At 35.0% G+C, this 21,474-nt stretch overlaps 2 protein-coding genes across 2 annotated transcripts; one reads left to right on the top strand and one right to left on the bottom strand.

Annotated features, from left to right (window-relative positions):
* Positions 1 to 3,480: 3,480 nt before the first annotated feature.
* Positions 3,481 to 15,318, top strand: LOC149420661 (EF-hand domain-containing protein 1-like). The gene is made up of 14 exons (XM_089635981.1): positions 3,481 to 3,668; positions 4,110 to 4,326; positions 5,108 to 5,263; positions 5,340 to 5,503; positions 6,741 to 6,837; positions 6,995 to 7,082; positions 7,873 to 8,029; positions 8,884 to 8,947; positions 9,464 to 9,574; positions 10,871 to 11,081; positions 11,190 to 11,350; positions 11,642 to 11,811; positions 12,064 to 12,199; positions 15,202 to 15,318. The coding sequence occupies exons 1-14, from the start codon at positions 3,481 to 3,483 to the stop codon at positions 15,316 to 15,318; spliced, it is 2,037 nt and encodes a 678-aa protein (XP_089492107.1).
* A 1,012-nt stretch (positions 15,319 to 16,330) lies between these two features.
* Positions 16,331 to 19,807, bottom strand: RpL27 (ribosomal protein L27). Its single transcript, XM_089636867.1, has 3 exons — positions 19,724 to 19,807; positions 19,204 to 19,428; positions 16,331 to 16,581 (listed from the first exon to the last, which is right to left on the bottom strand). Exons 2-3 carry the CDS (start codon positions 19,420 to 19,422, stop codon positions 16,396 to 16,398), a joined length of 405 nt encoding a protein of 134 aa, XP_089492993.1. The 5' UTR covers positions 19,423 to 19,428; positions 19,724 to 19,807; the 3' UTR covers positions 16,331 to 16,395.
* Positions 19,808 to 21,474: the final 1,667 nt, after the last annotated feature.

The following is a 21,474-nucleotide window of genomic DNA, read 5'->3' as shown; positions in this document are numbered from 1 at the left end:
ATATGGGATGAACAGTGAAATCTAGGTGGATTCATTGACTTTAAACCGTAGTAAGCAGTTCTTCTGTATTAATATTTTGAGGAATGATATTAATTAAATCGAAAAACGATCAACCATCTCTCGAGTGGATAATAAAATTGGAAATTGAGTCCTAATTGAAAACAGATAAAATAGGTACCAATGTACCTTTACAGAACAGAACAGTGACAAATAAGTACACTTTTGAAAAGCGATAAGTATACATAATCCGTCTTACTAATTAAATTCTTACACAACCCTTCAATGTAGGTGCGGTAAAGCTGGCCTTGAGCCTGGTTTAAGACTAAGCAAACTCCATGGTAATAAGCCAAGTTTTTCACTGTTCTCACCTTGTGTTTATAAAAAAGAGGGTTAAAGGTAAGTTTTTAGATTCTCACGGCCGATTAGATCCGAAGATGTCTGACATCTTCGGATCTACCGGATCTGCCCTGATGATGGACACTGCAACGCTGTCCGAAACGTCGGCTAAAGAAGGAGTTAGCGCAACACGGCATAACACCCCAAAAACAAACAACAAAAAAGAGGGTTAAAAGTCATTAAGAATGATGAAAAAAAACTGGTCTAAAAATCTAGTTAAAATTTCTGTAATGCGCTGTGCACAATTATTTAAATAACACTTGTTTCAACTTAATTACTACAAGGAACAACTACTTCGGGGAATGATAAAAGATTAATTGAAGCCCCATTTTTTTCCAAGTTGAAAATTTCCCATGTTAAAATATGTTATGCCGCCACCTTGTGAACATAACACACAAATAATTATTTAAATGACCTATACTAATGACCTAATAACCTATTTTGTGCATGTTTTTCCATCTCCCCCGATGTAAATAGTTATTTCTTGTACTTATTAAATAGATTCCGACATATTTGGAAGAAAAATTGAATATTTATTAAACCCTTGACTCTGTGCAAAAACGGGCGGTCCGTTTGATAGATTCCCCAATCTTAACAAACGGACTGCAATCTTTAGAGCACAGGCGTCAGGTAGGTATGCTGTCCTTGTTCTATCGGTATTACAATGGAAGATGCTCTGAGGAACTAGCGTCATTGATCCCTTCGGCACCGGTGCGTAGTCGGGATACACGCCAAACGTGCGCCCAACATTTGTACACGGTTGACATTTGTCACATGAGAACGGGTTGCTTCTACGATTCGTTCTTAGGTTCTACAGCTCGGCTGTGGAACGAACTGCCGGCCTCTGTGTTTCCTCCCTCCTACAACATGGGACTCTTCAAGACCCATGTTCACTCCTTCCTCTCCACAAAAAGACCCTCCACACAGCATCCCCAAAGATGACATAGGCCCTGAGGGAAATTATTTTCTTCAGGGCCTCCTGTGTGGAGTTAATATTAAAAAAAAAGTAGATTTTACCAAAGCCTAGCCTAACAGTTTGTTGCTATGCTAAGTAGAAAAATGTAAATGTAGACCTCACCCTAAAAGTGGCACCAAAAAATAGGTACCTACCTAATTATTAAAAATTACAAATCTGCTTGGCACACCCTGTCTTGCATGTCCAAAACGTATTTAGAATATTAAATTATTTTTGCATAAAATTAACGTATTAAAATATTTATTGATTGGCCCCATTGCCTAGCAACTACATTAATAGTATTTTGACAACAGTCACTTCCCGTTGTTTGTGACATTGTTAAACCTTTTCATTTATTTAAATAACAATTTTAATTTCATAACATCTGTACACATTGCAATCATATGAATAATACAAATTATTGATCACTTGTGACATTTGTGATACAACAAAGTGAGTAATTTATAACAAACTGTAGATTACATTTCTAATTAAGTATTTTCATCATCAACTTGTTGTCACAAAGGAAATTAATTATGAAATTGTTAAAAATATATACTATTCTATTAACATACTTTCAGAAAGTTGGAGAACTTGTGTACATATATTACCGCTCCTTAATAAAATAAAATAAATGGGATATTTCTGAACGTATTCGAAAACTAACTGCTTTGAAAGGTGATGAAATACACTTTCAAATTTGAAATATTATTATTAGAAATAAACATATACCTAATTTTTGAAATATTGAAATTCTAGAAGTTTTTTCGGTAAAGGTTACGAATTCCGCTTCACTCTTAATACGCAATATTTCACTTTCAAATAAATGGATTTAGCTCTATTAATTCAAAACATGATTTATTATGTCGGGGGAGATGGAAAAATACGCACTTTTAATTTTAATTTCGTTTATTAAGTCACTTACGCGATATGTCACACGAGATTTGAAAGAAACAAAATATTGTGACATTTGCCGGAAATACCACAACTAGTTATTTACCTAGCCAGTTCGCGTGTTAGGTACAGTACCTACCTACGAACTAATTCAGTTAAAGAAAATAAAATCTTGAAAATATTAAATTAATATATATAACCTAACCTAATCTAACTGTGACTTTCTATAGCAAAAAAATGCCCCTTTAATAACGCCTGCTCGCGTCCCCTTTAGAGTTACATCCCAGTTTTCAAATAGTATGTGGGCTACGCTAGGTTTGTATAGACTTGTTTGTGATTTAATTCTAATACCTATTTTACATGTTCTAACCTAACCTAACCTAAACTACCTAAACGGAATACGTTTAATCACATTTTATTCTATTTGTTTGTTATTCGGGTTATTTTATTTAATTATATGTTGATTATTTGTTATAAATAATACATTGACTTACATATTAATATGGATTAATTATACACAATGATATTATTTATTTTATATGGCAATACTATTTTTTTTTTGGTTGGCAGCAGTGTCTATGATATATTTTGTAGGTATGAATTACAATATTATGAATATAATCCAACTCTTGATATGAACATAGTCGCTTTCGGCGGCGCCGCATACTAATTGACATATCGCGTAAGTGACTTAATAAACGAAATTAAAATTAAAAGTGCGTATATTTCCGTCTCCCCCGACATAATAAATCATGTTTTGATTTAATAAAGCTAAATCCATTTATTTTAAAGTGAAATATTGCGTATTAAGAGTGAAGCGGAATAGGAGAAAATTAATGTTTTTTCGTCTAAACACTGACCTAAAATTACTGATAAGGAAAAAAAACACAATTTATTAGACGAATGAATTATAAACATAACGGCTATATAAAAATAATTGATAAAAAATTCGCGAAGATTTATAATTTTTTATCAAATTGGGGTCAGAACACTTGGTTTCATAGAGGTGTACATTTCAATTTTTTTGTGGTTAACTTCTATATTTGAATATAAAGCTTGGTGTTTTCTCTTTTTAACACCTTTTAGTTCATTTTTCTAACTATGACGGTAAGGGAGACAGCGATTTTCATGCGACTGTATGAGCTTTTCTAAAACTGAACAAATTAGCCTCAGGAGTTCATTTCGCACAAATTTATTTATATTTTCATTGATTGCATCGATAGAGAGGTTCTAAGATGGCTTGGAGTCTACCAAAGTTGCCGGGATGTTCGTTTCCCGACCCCACGAGGACGAGGTTTAGCGTACCGAGGAAGTTTGAGATGGTCAATGGGTTTGCTATGCCTGTTATTGACTTCAGAGGGGTTGGCGGAATTCCAATGGATGTGGAAGGATCCAGATATCTTGATGTAACAGATAACTGCAGGTAAAAACGATCACCTTGTAAAAACAGTAGAAACGAGATTGATTCCTGAAATGTATGTGTGATTAAACCGTGTACAGATTGAGGAATGCTAAGATGCTTTGGAAATGTACAGCAGAAAGGAGTGTAAGTGAAATATATTTGACCAGCAAGTGGATGAAAGAAGAAGTTGAAATCATTTCTCAATCAAGTTGTCAGGCGGGTATGGTTACCGCCACCCCAGGAACCATCCATTGGATAATCAACACCTCCGCCAAGTGGTTCGCTAAGTTTGATGACTTAAAGATGATATAGGCCCTGAAAGAAATTATTTTTCTCAGTGCCTCCTATGTTGAGTTAATTTCCAGAGCTACAGTCCATCATAACAGAAAATTTATTCAGTATTCTATGTTAAAACCAACACAATGGGTTAAAAATACATGCCAAAAATTATAAAATTTCCAGCTATGATCCTTCACTAACTTATGGCCGTGTGAAAACAAAAGAGTTCCCGATCACCTTACCCAACTGGGTTCACTACGACAAGAAGAAACTGAACTTTCGAGGTTTCCTGAGGCAGTCCATATCGGAGTCTCCTCTCGAGTACTTTAGAATACGACCCATTGTTCTGATATACTACCTTGAAAATGATACAATGGCAATCGCAGAACCCCCCATTGAGGTAGGAATAATAACATATATTTTATAAGAAATTTATAAATTTCCAACGTAGTTAATTAAAAGATTGTGCACTTCATCTCTTATGTAGTAAGTTTATAATATTATTTTTGCAACTAAACAGACAACTCAACACAATGACAATTCAACATACCATTAAAAAGTCATGAAAAGTGATGAAACAAAAGCTAAGTTACGTAGGTTAGGTTAAAGGGGGATACAGATTACGCTATAAGTTCAAAGTGTTTTGTATAACTCCATATTGCTCGCCATACAATCCCATAAAGACCTGTCACACCTTAAAAGATCATGTGTTATTAGTGTGGGCGTAGTGACGATATGCGCCGTGATCTGCTAGCTAGGCTATATTTGATAATTATGTGACCCCCTCTCCTACCTACCGTAGAAGGGGTCAGAAAAATTTGCGTAGCGCCTTAATTACGTGGCTGTCATCTGTGAAGGTGAGAGATCCCATACAAAGAAATGATATTCCGCGGCAGTCCCCCAAGTGATCTGACCACCTCTCCTGAGGAAGATTATAGCGTAGTTTGTCAGCCCAACGTATAATACGCACATGCCACGCCCAATTTATGCATGCATAATATAGCGTAATGTATCTAAGGCTTTATTGTACCTACATTAAAGTTATGACTGTTATTTTGCCTTCACTTTGTGTTGTTTTCTTTCTTTTTTCCTTGTAGTTTTAATGTAAAACACAAATGAGCATTACTGTTGTTAAAAAAACAAAAAAATTTAAAAATGATTGAACAAATTTACAATGACAGAATTCTGGTCTATGGCACGGAAAACTTGTGGCACGTGATAAACTCCCGAAGAATGACGACGGAGAATTCTGGCACTGGAAGGATTTGAATGTTGGGATAGACATACCGGTATTTGGGAAAGTTTTCCACCTGGTCCAGTGTGATGACTTCACAAAGGTAACATAACACTTTCGACAAACGTTTTTACAATTTTAAAGAATAGAAATAACAGTTTTATTAATATATTTTTAAGGAGTTTTTAGAGAGCCAGGGTATAGAACTAGCCCAGGAGGAAGAGATGCCTGATGATCCTTACACCAAAGCTCAACAGTTTAGGAGAGCTCACAATCCTAGGAAAGTTGCCAAAAAGAAAGACACTCTTAAGAGTTTCCTTCAATACGACGGGAAAGTGCTCAAGTATGTTCCATGTTTATAATTTAATAGTAATTTCATAAATTCTGGGTCCTCTGGGCGATTTTTTACGAAAACAATGTCACACTAGTACAGAACTACTACTGTTTACAGTAGACCTCGGCCTCGCATCCAAAAAAGTATATTTCTAATTTTCTCTTATTATTAAAACCAGTTTCCTCTGAAATCATAAGATTTATTAGTAGGTACTTACGTAAATACCTACTTACTTAATTATAAACCAGATATTTTATGTAACATTTTTCAAATTTCAAATAAGGAATTATACAATTGGTCCAAAGAAACGTTACAATCTTAGTGAAAATTCTTTTTCAAACTTTCTTGGTAGGTTGGTACCATAAAATTGAAAAAATGCAAATTAGAAAGTTCAAAATAAATTATGATATCAAATTTGAAAAAGAATCTATACTGAACCATTAAGATGGTCACCATCTTGAAACAGAAACGGAACGTAAAAACAAATTTACGAAATAGATGAAATGCAAAATGGTCAAATTAACCTTTTGAACGCGTTAATTTGCTCCATTTTATCTATACCCGTACGCGGTGCATATTTTCAAATACCTATGCATGCAATTAAATGTCAAATTATAGCATTCTGGCATGATTTATTGGACTATATAGACAGAACAGATTATTCTCCACAATATGAAAACAAATCCTCGTGTGTCAACACTCTTAGATGTTTATAAAAACAAAAACATAAAATTTCATACAAAGACGTACCGTATCTTTTGAATGTGGTCCCGCCATTCACTCGGCGTCATAAATAAACCACTCTCGATGTGTGTGTACTTAGGCCACTGTGTTTATAGACACAAGTGGGACACCATGATCACTTATCATTCTTAGTTATGAAAAGTTGTGAATGACAAACTAGTACTAACGCCATCCGTTGACAAAAATGTAAACTAAAGGACTAAAAGGCGCGAAGAGACGCACTTGGTTATCGATCTTTTTTTATGAAATACAATTTTATTTTTGAGAAATTCTTGTAGATGTCAGCATCGTGATAGTTCTACAAATGTCCAAGTGAGCAAGAAATACATTTATGACGAAAGAGAGCGGGAATATCGGCCGTCAAAGTTGCCGTATCAACTGTTGATACAGCCGCGTGTGAGTATAGACTTTTTGCCGTAACAACAGTTGATACGGCCGCGTGCAAAGAGTTAAAATAAAGAATTACTATCATAAGTTTTCAATTGAATTACAAAATTTACAGATTTGATGCCGTATGGGACGATCGTGCCACAGAATACGGGGAACTTAGAGAATGTCAAGTATTCTATTATCTCACTGATGATATGATTTCAATCAAGGTAAGTTAAAAACGGCATTTCAGAAACATAGCAAGAAAGCTAAATTTTAAAAAACTCTGTTTTTGATCTGTAAGGCCGGTGAAACTGTGATATTTATTAGTATGTGATTACTTGATGTTATAAAAAAATCTTGATAATACAAACAATTGTTTTACAGGAATGTCACACTGCAAACGATGGAAGGGATCCAGTTTCAACATTATTACGAAAAATGAGAATTCCGAGAAACTGGAAAGATAGAACAGGTGGATTTACATCTAAATAATGACAATGTTGGAGGAACAAGGCTTTTGTGAACAGATCATAGATGAAAAGGGCTCCATTTTAGGGATGAGTCGTTCATGAACGAGCCGCACAATTGAGCTAGATCTGATGAGCCGTACGTATTTGTGCGACTCCCGGTAAATCGTACCTCGGCTCAATTCAACGGTTATTCTTTTTTATCAATAAAAATAAATATCAGGAGATATTTTAGAAAAGTAAAGCCATTAAAATTATCCAAGTATTAATTGATTTATTGCATACTCAGAGACGCGAACGGCGTCTCACAGTTCGACATCTGGACTTAGATCTACTATTTTTTTAAATTTTTATGTTTAAATCTTTTGGGGCCTTCAGGGAACAAAAGGGGATTGGGGAGGGAAGATGGGACCTGGGAAGACACATTGTGGAACCAGAAGACATAGTCACATATACAATGACAACCCTGGTGAACTTTATACGGGACCGGGTGACTGTTAAAGGAATGAGGTAAAATGGTAGATAGCACATTGGGCCTATGGCCTAAGTGTTCACGGTAACTATATGTAAACCGTCTCCTACTAATACTAACTACCTAGCATCTTATTTTTCTCGTGGTAAGAGGCGGCATACTGGTACAAAGAGTCGAATAACCATTCATACACTTACGCTGGGAGCCGTATTAGGGGGGCCCCAGGGGGGAACGTACCAGGGGAGTCATATCGGGCAAGTCGTATCTGTGAAACAACACATCCTTAGTTTCACCATGGTTATTAATTTTTTTTCTGTATTCAGTGGATGCCCCGTTTGTGGTTCACGAGCCGATAGTAACAGACGCTAATGAGCAGGAGTATTTCAGACCGAGAGATTTAGTTGTTGGTACGGCTATCAATATACTGGGAAGGCCTTTTATCCTGTATGATTGCGATGATTTCACAAGGCGCTACTACAGGTATTATAAAATAATATATTCTCTTGATCTCTCTCCTTTTGAAATTTAGTCTACTATGATTTCCAAATGACAACTTGAAGGGAAACTAAACTGGTAGTTTAATAACTATATATATGTATTTATAAATTATATTCATTTACAACACACTATAACCCTGAAACTTTCCATATTCCTTGCCAAATAATCAACCTAACCTCTAGTGCAAATGTGTCGACTAGACTGCCGTGGTAAGTAAAAATACAGTGTCTTTATTGAGTCTTAAGGAGACTGCGTTTTTACTTACGTACTTCGACTGAGAACTACAAACATCATCTTCATTTTCGAAATGCATATTTTGATTGGCTGCTATCTTTATGTATGATTGTAAGATTCTTCCCGAAGTGAATGCAATCTAGATAGTGTCTTGGATAAATGTATACATTTTTATTTTAATGTGCGACATCTATTGACTTTTCTACGAGTCTAAGATGAATATTTTCTATTTTTGGAATAACTTAATAAGTAAAACCTCAAATTGTAATATTTAATTATTGAATGCAATATTAGCGATTCTAAAGGGGATAGAGCAAAGCCCCAGTAATGCTGAGGTCCTGGGATCAGTTCCTAGATGCGTCCGAATCTTTTTAAGATTAACTGTTTAAAATTTTCGTTTGAGAGTCACTAATATTGTCTTCAATGATTATGTAAATATTACAATTTGAGGTTTTTCTCATTACGTTATTCCAGAAATAAAATTATTGTTGTACATCGTTATTGGACAGTTGGTATTTATTCTTTGTTATTCCTTTGAAATTTTTGTATGTTAACCTTCTGTTTGTTGTGCACATTATAAATAAAATAAATACACCTTTCAGCCAGGTACTAAACGTAGAACAACCTGAAAAGGTTGATAAACCGGAAGATCTGAGAACTGTCAAGGTAAATTTATGTCACAATAATTCTAGTTTTTGGACTGTTAATTTGTGGTGGAATTCCATTGTATTAGATTTAAAATTAAACAACTTTTGCACGTTGTTCCACTTACTTATTTTCACCAGGACCGGTTTCATCCTACTACGGACATTTTCCGACTGGTAGTTGAAATTACCGTACCTTAAATTAACAAAAATTATAATCATTCATATATAGACACAATGTTGTGTACCCCTGACTAAGTTTGTATAAATTCCGTAGCATAAGAATTTCAAGTACCAGTCTGAAAATGTCCGTAGTAGGATGAAACCGGTCCTGGTGAAAATAAATAAGTGGAATAAAGTTGTTTAATTTCAAATCTATCACTATAATTATTATCTTTATACTTTTGATACATATTATATTATATTTAAATAAATTAATGATGATATTATCTTTAAATAAAGTAATGATGATATTATCTTTAAATGAATGATAATATTATCTTTAAATAATGATTTTTATAAAATTTTAAATTTTCAGCCCACGAGACCTCAAAGAGATAAGTGTGAACTTGAAATGCCAGAAAATGACGGATTCATGGTGGAGCCAACTGCTCAAGATGTTGTCATGATGGCACTTAACGCTAGCAAGGTGAAATAAGGGTTTCGTGAATATGTATTATATAAAAGCGATGCTTCTCACAAAAAAAACTTTAAATACTGTTAATAATTGATCTCAGGTCGTCGTCCCATGGGTCGGTAAGGTGTTGACACAAATCGTGTGCTGACCATGCGCAGAAAGTAAAGTTAGTTAAAGTAAGGTAGCGGGTCTGCACAGCTGTCTATTGTGGGACTTTTCTGCACAGGGTCTTACAGTACTCAGTTTATGTTGATTCCTTGGGAAAACTTGCTCAAAACCACTGTAATATACAGGGTGTATTGGCACGTACCCGACACACTTTAACCAGCTATCCTTAGCACATTTGGAGTAAAAAATGTTATGGGCACTTTGCTGTCCGGTAACATTTTTTTTTAATAAAAAATTTATCATTCATATTTTCACCACATGTCACCACTGTTTTATCCTTTGTCAAAGTTTGAAAACCCATCTGGCAATATTTTATTCGAGTTTCGTTGAATAATATACGTACGTACCTACATTGGCGCGCTTTTACAATCACAACGAAATGGCATGGCACCATTCGTCTCATTTTTAACTATTATTATTTAGTGTGTATGAAAGAGCGAAGACGTTTTTTGACACACTTGCTAATAATAGCTGTTGAACACGAGAAACAATGCCAATAACAGTGACGGAGTGTGGATTTTTTTATAATTTTTTGTTTTTAATTGAAAAAAAATGTTACCGGACAGCAAAGTGCACATAACATTTTTTACTCCAAATGTGCTAAGGAAAAGCTGGTTAAAGTTTGTCGGGTACGTGCCGATACACCCTGTATATGTAGTGGACAAATACAGCAAGTTAAAGGTTGGCGCGATAGCTCACCAGTTAAAGCAGCCACCCAGATAGCACAAGGTCCAGAGTTTTTCTGTTTCACATGATTTGGGTGGTGAACATATATTATTTAATTATATTATTAGCATATGTTCTAGGGTCGAAGTCGTTGAAATTAAATTTTTGAGAGTGGCAGGTGTCACAAAGGATCAAGTGAGAAGGTTGGTGATCCATGACAATGCTTAGCATAGAACCCCTGCAACCATTCATAGAAAAGTCTTAGATGAGCAGGCTTGGACAGCCTGTGATTATGATCCTTGGTTACGAATCCGTAGTTCGCAGGTTCAAATTCTAGCAGAGAACTTGCCGTCTCAGACAAAGTTGGGGAAAGCAACTCCAGAGACTGTGCTAGATGCTGGCTCAGGATTATTAGTTTTGTTACGTATTTAATTATTGTAAATTATTAATGATAATTTTATATTGAAATTGCAGAAGCTGCGCTACTTATGCGAGATGGTAGCCATGAACCCGGAGAACGAGGGGCGCACCTTCACGCTGGCATATCACCTAGCCAACGGGGCCATCAAGCTGGACGAACTGGCCGCCAAGAACTCGGGTCGGGCCGCCAAGTGCTTCAGCCGACTCACCAGGGTCAAGATCCCCGGCTCCGACAGATTCTACACCCCCGATATGTTCCATATTGGTAAATATCACCAAAGATATATTAAATAACATTTTGAGTCTACAATGTTCTTATTTATTAGTCATATACATAAATCAATATGAATAAGCCAATGAAATTTGTTCACAGGTGCAATAGTAGTAATCAATGCTCACAAATTCCGCATAACTGGGTGTGACTTGTACGTATACAGATACATGCAGGAGCACCCTGACAAGTTCCCCCAGCACGTTGTGGATAGCGTTCGCAACTACCACCTTCTGCAAGGCCACCTCAAGCACGATGTGAATGTACGTACAGGTTACCTTACATTAATAGTTGCCAAGTGATTACAAAGGTTAAAGCAACGTTTGTAGAAGTTGTACTAAATATCAAGTCTTAGAAACATCATTCTCGTGTTGATTACATGAGAGCCGTTTGTATCCCTCTTTTCCTTTTACCAACAACATTCGTGGGCACATAAAAAACCAAAAAAATTATGAAGTTTTTAGTTACATGTATTGGCTCAGTAAATATCCAATTCTATTCCCAAATAAACATTTTAACGGGAGTAAATAGTTCATAAATTATTTTGCCAACAGGATGCGACAGCAAATTTACTGATTGGCAAGGAGGAGAAGCCTGAGCCGATAGTCAGCTCCGAGCAAGACACTTGCCTTCAGGGATTGGGGGCCATCCCCAAACCCCCTGAGCCTTACGTAGTTCCAACAGTGGACTACAACGAATGCAGAGAGTATGAAGCTAGCCCACGGTAAGAATCAATAACTTATCCACAGAACGGTGACAACTCAAATTCCAAAGGGCAGGCTTTCTACATTGGCTGGGCCTTCAATGCAATGGACGGAGTCCCCAATAGGACAAATTGTAAGATATGAGTTGAATGTTTTACAGAATATGTACTCTGTAGAATCGAATTCCAGAAGTTCACACAGGCAAGTCAATGAGTGTCGGGGGTGTTATAAATAAACAAACGCAAATTAATTGAAAGAATTTTTTGATGTAGGAACCCATATCAGCTGCCATTGCCCACAGCTCTGCAAGGACTCTCTCTCGACAGTCCCAAGGAAAAGTCTATAGTCTGCTTCTCCGGACCTAAGCTGCCTTCTCGTGATGGGGATGGAAGGAACTCCGTTGAATCAGTAAGAAAAGAAACATTCAAATTATGTGCCAACAACAGTAATTAGCTTCACTACCATGATTTAGATTGAAAAAATATATTTTGGATAATTTAAATGGAATTTTAAAGCTCGCTGGAAATGAAATTCCCAGCAGAAAAGAGTTGCATCAATTTCTTGCCAGAGCTAGAGAGCAACAGATTTCTGCTTTACAGAAGAAATTTAAAAATCATTACGAAAGAGTTCAACGCAAATTTCTGAAATGTTTTCATTTTAGACTTGGAATTCCTTTAGAATCAATAGATTATGCTTTTTTATTACATTAATTGAAATTGAAATTAAGTGGCAGAAGAAAAATGTTTTATCTTGAATTTTTTATATAAAATTGTAAATTATCAGTTGGATATCCCTGATGCATTAATGTTGATTAACTTTCATGTTCATACATGTCAAGTTTCATGTTTCATACATGTCAAATTTCATGTTCATATATGTTAGTAAATAAAGTTAGGAGACTTATCTATATTTTTAAAGATCTCAGACATGTACTAGACAAGGAAAAATTAAAAACAGTGTATTTTGCTATAATTCAGTGCCTACTTTCATATAATATAGTGTGCTGGGGTTCCTGCCTGAAGACTGTAATAGAACCACTTAATATTGCCCAAAAACTGATTCTCAAAGTTATGTACAAGAAAAAATTTACATATCCTACGCAGTTACTTTATAAGGAATGTAATATCATGAATTTAAAACAACTATTTATCCTACAAACGTTATGCAGATTTTTTAACAATATTAGTTCTGCGAAAAGAACGCAACAAATTCGTACTACGAGAATTGGCTCTGGTCTGAACTTTATGGCAATTCACCCTAAATCCTCATTTGGGCAGAGACATTATTTGTACCAGGCTCCACTTTTATTTAATAGCCTTCCAGATCACATTAAATCGTCAAATTCCTTGTGTACATTCAAAAAGAATGTTAAATTATTTCTGCCATCCGAGGATTTCCAACATATTCTTTCATCTTTGTCCTTTTAAATTGTGTCATAATATTTTGAATAAGTTAATTTTTTCATCCTTTTCTTTTTTTAATGTAAATTTTTTTTTCTCTCTTTCTTTCTTCTCCGTTTAAAAAAAAAATAATAGTTTGTTACATTTTTATTGCAATTAAATATCATGGTCACCCTACATGTTTACAGCATTATATTTTAATGAATAGGCTGATAGGTACCATTTAGGTATCCAATTCGCAGAAACGTCAATGTAACAATATTGTTATCTTAATATTTGAATTATTTTTTTTTTTTTAATCTTTGTACTATTTTTTTTAATATTTTGTAAAATTATTAACCTCAACACAGGCTTGTCCTAGTGAGGTTAAAAATTATAACTTTAAAAAAAAGATACAATGTAAAGAAACGATAAATAAATAAATAAATAAAAATACCATTAGATCAAGGTTAGTGTGATAATAATTGAACTATGGTTTCAGGCTGCAATTTTGTTGTGTAACTAGATTACACTCCGTTTCTATGCAGGGGTAGGCAGAGGACGGAGCGCCAAACAACTCGGTCTTGGCACACACTCCTTGCCTCATTCACATTCATACATCGTCTTCTATTATTCTAACTCCTGACATGGCCCGACTCAAGTATCTGATTCACTTGGTTGTGCTAAGTCTTCCTCGGGCCTCCCCGACTTCTGCTACCATTTACATCGTATATTCTCCTTACACTCCTTTCTTCGCTCTACATGCCCAAACCATCTAAGCGTCCCTTTCTTGATCTTACTCATTACGCTTACATCAGCCTTGCACTCTGTGCCGATCTCCACATTTCTCACAAGATCATACATGGTTATAGCACACATACGCCTCAGGGATCTCATTTCTACAGCATTCAGTCTACTTTCATCCTATCTCTGCCAGTTCCATGCCTCACTTCCGTACATCAGGGTAGGTACCAGCACTCCATTGTGGACTGCTAGCTTCTCTTCTTTGGACAATTTTTTGTTAGCGCCAACTGCGTTCAGTCCTCCATTAATGGAGTTACCTGCATTTACTCTTCTTTCAATATCTCCGTCAGCCATCCCATCTCTCATAAACATACTCCCTAAATACACAAACTCATCCATCTGCTCCAAGTATTAGATAAGTATACAGCTATACTAATTAAAAATTTTAGCAGTGCGTATTTTAACTCTTTGCACGCGGCCGTATCAACTGTTGTTACGGCAAAAAGTCTATACTCACGCGGCTGTATCAACAGTTGATACGGCAACTTTGACGGCCGATATTCCCGCTCTCTTTTGTCATAAATGTATTTCTTGCTCACTTTGACATTTGTAGAACTATCACGATGCTGACATCTACAAGAATTTCTCAAAAATAAAATTGTATTTCATAAAAAAAGATCGATAACCAAGTGCGCCTCTTCGCGCCTTTTAGTCCTTTAGTTTACATTTTTGTCAACGGATGGCGTTAGTACTAGTTTGTCATTCACAACTTTTCATAACTAAGAATGATAAGTGATCATGGTGTCCCACTTGTGTCTATAAACACAGTGGCCTAAGTACACACACACCGAGTGCTTTATTTATGACGCCGAGTGAATGGCGGGACCACATTCAAAAGATACGGTACGTCTTTGTATGAAATTTTATGTTTTTGTTTTTATAAACATCTAAGAGTGTTGACACACGAGGATTTGTTTTCATATTGTGGAGAATAATCTGTTCTGTTTATATAGTCCAATAAATCATGCCAGAATGCTATAATTTGATATTTAATTGCATGCATAGGTATTTGAAAATATGTACCGCGTATGGGTATAGATAAAACGGAGCAAATTAACGCGTTCAAAAGGTTAACAAGGGCACTGGATAACAGGTTTTTGTTTTTGTTTCTGCTTCATTAACTTTGTACTAATGTATACTATTTTTTCTTATTTACTTATATTGTACTAGGACTGTTAATAGCTATTGTGTGTATAAATGGAATTATCCAGTTAATTTTTGTTACAGAATACACGTAGAAGTGCTGCAGACCTGAGGGACGGTTCAGCCTCGAAACAGGAACCTATCGGGATATGCAAGAAGTCTGTCTCGTTTGCACAATCTCCCCGCAATGCCTGTCGATAATTACATCTACAGCACAACTACACATCACTTTAAAATTTTATTCAAATAACACCATTTTGTCAATTTTATTATCATTGTTGCAATAAAATTTTCAATAATTCTTTAGCCTTCTTGCGTTTATAAAATTGTAGTCTAGTCGCCAAGCAATAGTAAAAAAAAAAAAAACAAACTGATATGGCCAATTTTGGTGGACTTTCGACTCGTAGGCCCCAGTGAAATTGGATCAAGAATTTTGATATTTAAACACTGTGTATTACATACTTCAGACATGCCCACAATAAACTCCCATCAGTAAATCTCTTCAGTGGTCCCGATGAAAGTAAACTGGCTACTAACCCCCTTACCAATAAACGTGTTTAGATTTTACACAACTAATAAACCATACGTCAATCAGTTGTGTATAATTTTAAAACAAGTTTATTGAGGCCGTTGGTACGTAACTTTCAGTGCTACAACTTAACACTAATAATTCATGGAGAAAGATCAACCTAATGTCTTTTGGATTCTAGTATTTTGTCATTAGCTCGAATGTGGAGTTGTAATTCTGTCAGTAATCTTCTTTTCTTGGCTGACTTCACAGCAAAGAATAAATATATTTGTATCACAAATAATATAAAAGTACCTAATGCTGCCTGGACCTCACCTGGCAAAGAATGACCACTGCCACACCACAAGATGGTGACAGGATGCAATGGATTAATATAAGTCAATATGATCCTTACTTTAAAAAACTGGCCAAAACAGGTTACAAATGGGGTTCCATGATATTACATCAAAATAACAACTTAACACACCTTTAAAAATTGATGAAACAAATACTAGGTTTAATAGTTACCTATGTAACCTAGTTTTTGTTTCATCACTTTGTCACATTTTGTAGGTGTGTTGAACTGTCGTTTTGATGAGATACCCGGTCTCCTACAAATGTATATTTCTGCGGGATCACAGCCAGGTTAAAACTAATCCATAAAGTAAAGCAAATGGGAAAGATATTGTAATAAAACTATGAAAGTGTGGTTAATAAAGTTTATTATTAACGTTTATATTTTAGCTTATAACAATACGAAGATGTTTAGTTTAGAACCTGAGCTTCTGGAAGAACCACTTGTTCTTGCCGCTCTTGTACCTCTCCTCGAACTTGACGCGGGTGGCGAAACGCAGCTTCTTCTTCTTGATGGGATCCTTCAGGTCCTTGGCTGTGATCTTCTGGTCTACATGCTCCACTGTGTAGCGGGTGGGCATTAAGTGATTGTAGTTAATAACCTGGAAGACGTGAAAAGAAGTGTATTAGGAGATGTTGTGGCTTCACATACAACAAGACAAAATGTTACATGCACAATCAACTAACAGACAGACTCTATAACTGATAAAATGTATGATCTGGGGGCCTACTCTGTATCTTTCGGGTTAACAAACCAGTAAGTTCGGGGTTTAACCTTTTCTTGACGGTGCTGTCAACTGAGTGAACATTGTCTCTAATTAATAAAATATCTCTCTGAATATACTAAACACAGAGTTCAAATTTTAGGTATTCCTCCGCAATACATTTATGTATTTCATTAAGTAATTACAATATATATATTAGTGTATAACAACGGAGGAAGAATTTTTGAATACCGTAAGGGATGGGTTAATACGGGGGTTTGTGACATGGCTAAACTGGCATCAGGAAAGTTTCGAAAGATGCAGAGCAGTAGTAAGAATTAAATATGCCATTACATTGATGAATCCTACAAATTATAGTAAGCGTAGTTTTAGTGATTTGTCTTATAGTACTGTTTGAGTATCTATTCTATTTTATTTTATGTTTAATAATATTGTTTCATATTTAGTTCATCACTTATGCGTTATTAATTCACGCTTTAAAAACTTTTGGTATGATTTTCGATAGCTCATTAGGATATTCTGTTCTAAGTCAAATAAATAAAAACTAAATGAAAATGGGCAGATAACAAAATGTTGGTGAAATACTATTCTTGACCATATATTCTACCATACGAAAGAAGAAGAATTCTTGACCTTCAGCTCGGCAAACAGCATCAAGAGAACAACAGCAGAAATGGCATAAAGGGAAGCAGTGGAAGGACACAAATGAATAATGTAGAAGAAGGTTGCGTTGATTTAAACAAGCATCAATCAAGTGTGAATTTCAAACATCTTCTTAAAATTATGGACGAAATTTCAAAAATGTGAAAGCTGTCACGATTTGTTAAATATTCAAACGGTAGCAGTGAGATTTTTCATAATGCATTTTGACAATGATCTTCGATTACCAGTATGTTTTTATATATATATAAAAAAATTTTCAACATACAAAAACTTTTGCAAAAAAAGACCTATTTCATAGTAATACCAAGTATCGGGAATGCTAACATACCAAAATGTCAATACGGTAGTCGTCCCATACAAAAGCAAATATTCACTTCACGCAATAAGGAACTCCAATGAAAAATATTAAGGCTTAAAAAATATGTTCATATAGATTAACAAAGGTTGATAATGGATATATTATTATACAAAGAATTTATGAACCATTTTTTAAAAGTGAATAAAAACGTCCTGTTCGGTTGGTACAACGAATCTGTTAATGCTGACATCAAAGGTAACGAATCACATTTCATTCTGGTTTTGTGTATTTAAATGATTTCATTGTTGTTGATTCCCGGCGTCGACGGAATTGAATCTTGGGCATCATTTAGGCGCCTATAATAATTTATATTTTAGAAAATTGATGGTAGTTATAGGTGCATTATTAGGCATAAGGCATTTTTGAGGTTATTTTAGCAGCATCATAACAAAATTATATTCATATGGTAATCTGCTTACATAATATGATGTTATCATTGTTGGTTATAATAATTATAACATTTACAGCGCGTTTTAATAAATTTTTATGTAAAAAAAAAAAAAAAAAAAAATTCCAAAACCCTTGATTTCCAGAATCCAACCAAACTAGTGCCCATTTAATACACATAGATTATGGAAATAATGTCTCTTCTAGCCCTTGGTCATGTTATAGTGTAAATACCAAAATAAATGACAGAAATTATTGTAAATAGCCATCATCCCATACGACGAAAGCAAATTTTCATTTTATAATTGTAATATTGAATGCAGTATTTTCCATCACCCCGAATGAAAATAGTTATTTTATAGTAATTAAGGTGAATCAGATGATTGTATCTAAAAATATATGTTTGTATTAAGCGTGGCCAGCGATCCCGAAAGTTTGACCAAAAATATATCCTGGTATTGTTGGACGGTCATTGAATAAAAAAAGGACTGGAGTTCCTTATTGTGACTTTAAATGCATTATTTTCCATCCCGGGGATGTAAATAGTTAAATTCTTCAGGTAAATCACTATGTACAATTCTGTCAATTTAAAAAGCATTGAAGGATTTTGCACAAACATGGTATTGCTAAACTAAATAGTTTGACAGCAGTACTGTACTGTGCACTGTTGCCAATACTCTTTTATTATATGTACAATAGAAATATTATTACGTTGCTTTCACTTGATGCATATTTATGCCGAAAACAGTATTATTGAGCAATTTGCAACTGTATGTAAACAAGCATGGGTACAATTCAATTAAAAGTTAGGTTATGTTCAATATTGAAGCATAGTAATATAAAATTGATGACAAAGGAAGTAAAAAATATTTGGTATTATTAAATTACATGGAGAAAATTGCACTCAATTAAATAAACTTTAAATGTACGCCTATCAGGGTTCCAGTACAAGACTGACAGCCCCCAGCTGTGGAGCTTTGGTAATGAGCACTGATTTGATTTATGTAAACACTTTTAATTGTAATAACTTGATAGCACTGGCACTTGGAATTAACCTAAAACACTGAAGAAATAGTTTAATAGGTACAAACCTTGATGAAAGGCTTGATCTTGGAACGCTTCTCGATCTTCTTCTTTCCCAATCGCTTGTGTACTTTCAAGGGGTACCTGTCAATACCGGCTACGATGGCATGGCCATACTGTTTCTCTGAAGAACCATCGTCACAGGTCTTCATGACGATAGCCTTGCGTCCGGCATATCGCCCGCTCAGGACGAGCACCACTTTCCCAACTTTCATAATCTTACCCATCTTGAGCTAAAACGAAAACAAAATAAGTTATTACTGCAAACTGAATCGTAACACTCCCGAGCACTTATTGAAACACATCGGCAACGAATAATTTAACTGTAGGCATGTCAATATAACCCAATTTTGACACATCCATGGTGATAACACGGAACTATTTTAAGAAGTCGGAAAACACAAATAATACGTCGGGAATATCGAACATGATGAAAAAACTAAATGGACAACCTTTAAAACTCGATTTACAGTGGTATTTTCTCTGATTAATGTCGATTATTTACAAAATGTCACAAGGCATACTCACGGATTTAGCGGCACACCGGAAAAGAAATATTTCAGTTGCCAACCTAAAAATGTAAAAAACAAAGTTATTTATCTATGGTCGGTCTTGCCAAAATAAACAGGTGGGTAGATAGGTACCCAATAAAAATATTGAGAAAATGGTTGTTCAAGATGGTAGACAATGAGCACCTAGTTTTTCATCTAGTTTATCTATTTTAAATTAGAAAATTTGGTATTACTGGGCGAATTTTAATTAAACAAAAAAAAAACACATTTCCATTTATTTTAAAGCTATCACTTCTCCTTTTTTGTTTATTCTTTTCAAATACACCCTCTGAAGTAAGAAGGCAATTTAATTTTCACTGAACAGAATTCAGTTCTTATTTGAAAAAAATTGAGTGTTACTGAAGACATTTTTTTGCCAGGATAATCGCATTTGCCACAGGGTTCTTCTCAATATTTTGTCAGCAGAACGATATATTCGTAAAGAGAGAACCCATACCTAAATTTTGGCATCAGTTTCATTTCGGTGACAGATGAGATATTTTATGACCTTTATGTTTACAAGGTACTTCTTCCAGATGTGAAAGTTGGCAGAACGAATTTTTTCATAACTAATTAACTGTCCACTTTTGCCGTTAGTTATGATAAAGTAGAACGTTGAATAATATCTACTAAAAAATGACACCAGAAGTTATTCGTTTTTAGAATTCCTCCCAATTAAGAATTTAATAAATTATTTTGGCAGAACCCTTTTTTTACTTTTCTTATTTTTTTGTGACACCTCACAAGAGCGCCCCTGACTGTATAATTAAGGGCAGGTGAGCTATATCGCCAACCGGTTGGGCAGCGTTGTGAGGCGGATTAAGAAAGGGGCTGTAGGGAGGAAATTATTAATGCGGGTCTTGAAGAGACCAGGATTATATGAAGGAGGAAAAACAGATGCTGGTAACTCGTTCCACATATGAACCATATTACACATATACGAGTCGAAAAAGCGGCCCATTCTCATGAAGATAACATCAACTGTGAACAGGTGTTCCGCTCGTGTATGTTGAGTTTCATGCACGTGAACTGGGGATCAATGCTGCTAGCTCTTTAGAACAGGCTCCATTAAAATACCTGGAGAACAGACTCAGCATGCCCACATTACATCTGTGCATTAGAGATGGCAATCGGTCTGTTATGAATTGTCAATAAGACAGACTGCCTTACTTTGCACGGAATCAAGTAGGTTTATCCAGTATTGCGAGGTTCCAGCCTAGAGATGGCTCCCAAATTCAATTGTTGGGCGTACTTGAGATTTGTAGGGTTAGCAGCTGGTCACTATTGAAGAATCTGCTGGCCCTATATTACTAATCTTACTTAGTGTTAAAGCCCAGCTCTCATTTGGTGGAGGTGGTCTATCGGAAAGGATATTTACGGTCATTACTTGAACTATAAGGATTACTATGTATTTTATGATTCACTTTTATACGCATATTCTTTTTCTGCTGTTTCAAGTAATTTTTAAATACATAAGTACATACAGAATTATAATAATTTGTGGCTTATTTTATTTTTTATTGATAATTCAAGAAATGTTTAAAAAAATATTTATCCATATAAATCTTAAATATCCGAAAGTTTGACGAAGACTCGACCGATTGCTTTGAAATTTTTACCCAATGTTGAATTCGAATATGTGTGTGTTTTTATTTACATATATTATATAGGGGTCACCTGCGACAGGTAAAAACATGTTTTATTCTTAAAACAATGCCATCTGTTGGA

Source organism: Hesperophylax consimilis, chromosome 10 (genome assembly GCF_061612785.1).
Source record: "Hesperophylax consimilis isolate HC1 chromosome 10, BYU_Hcon_1.0, whole genome shotgun sequence".
In the NCBI taxonomy this organism is placed as follows: domain Eukaryota; kingdom Metazoa; phylum Arthropoda; class Insecta; order Trichoptera; family Limnephilidae; genus Hesperophylax; species Hesperophylax consimilis.
Note: the sequence above shows the minus strand (reverse complement) of the source record. Positions and strands in the feature narration are given on the sequence as shown.

What these genes read in the sequence shown, in the direction of transcription:
- LOC149420661 (XM_089635981.1), top strand. Translation starts at nt 3,481, where the DNA reads ATGGCTTGGAGTCTACCAAAGTTGCCGGGATGTTCGTTTCCCGACCCC. An exon ending in AGTGTGATGACTTCACAAAG is followed by an intron (nt 5,264 to 5,339) that starts GTAACATAACAC and finishes TATATTTTTAAG; the next exon opens with GAGTTTTTAGAGAGCCAGGG. An exon ending in AAGATCTGAGAACTGTCAAG is followed by an intron (nt 8,948 to 9,463) that starts GTAAATTTATGT and finishes TTAAATTTTCAG; the next exon opens with CCCACGAGACCTCAAAGAGA.
- RpL27 (XM_089636867.1), bottom strand. Translation starts at nt 19,422, where the DNA reads ATGGGTAAGATTATGAAAGTTGGGAAAGTGGTGCTCGTCCTGAGCGGG. An exon ending in AGATCAAGCCTTTCATCAAG is followed by an intron (nt 16,582 to 19,203) that starts GTTTGTACCTAT and finishes CACGTCTTCCAG; the next exon opens with GTTATTAACTACAATCACTT.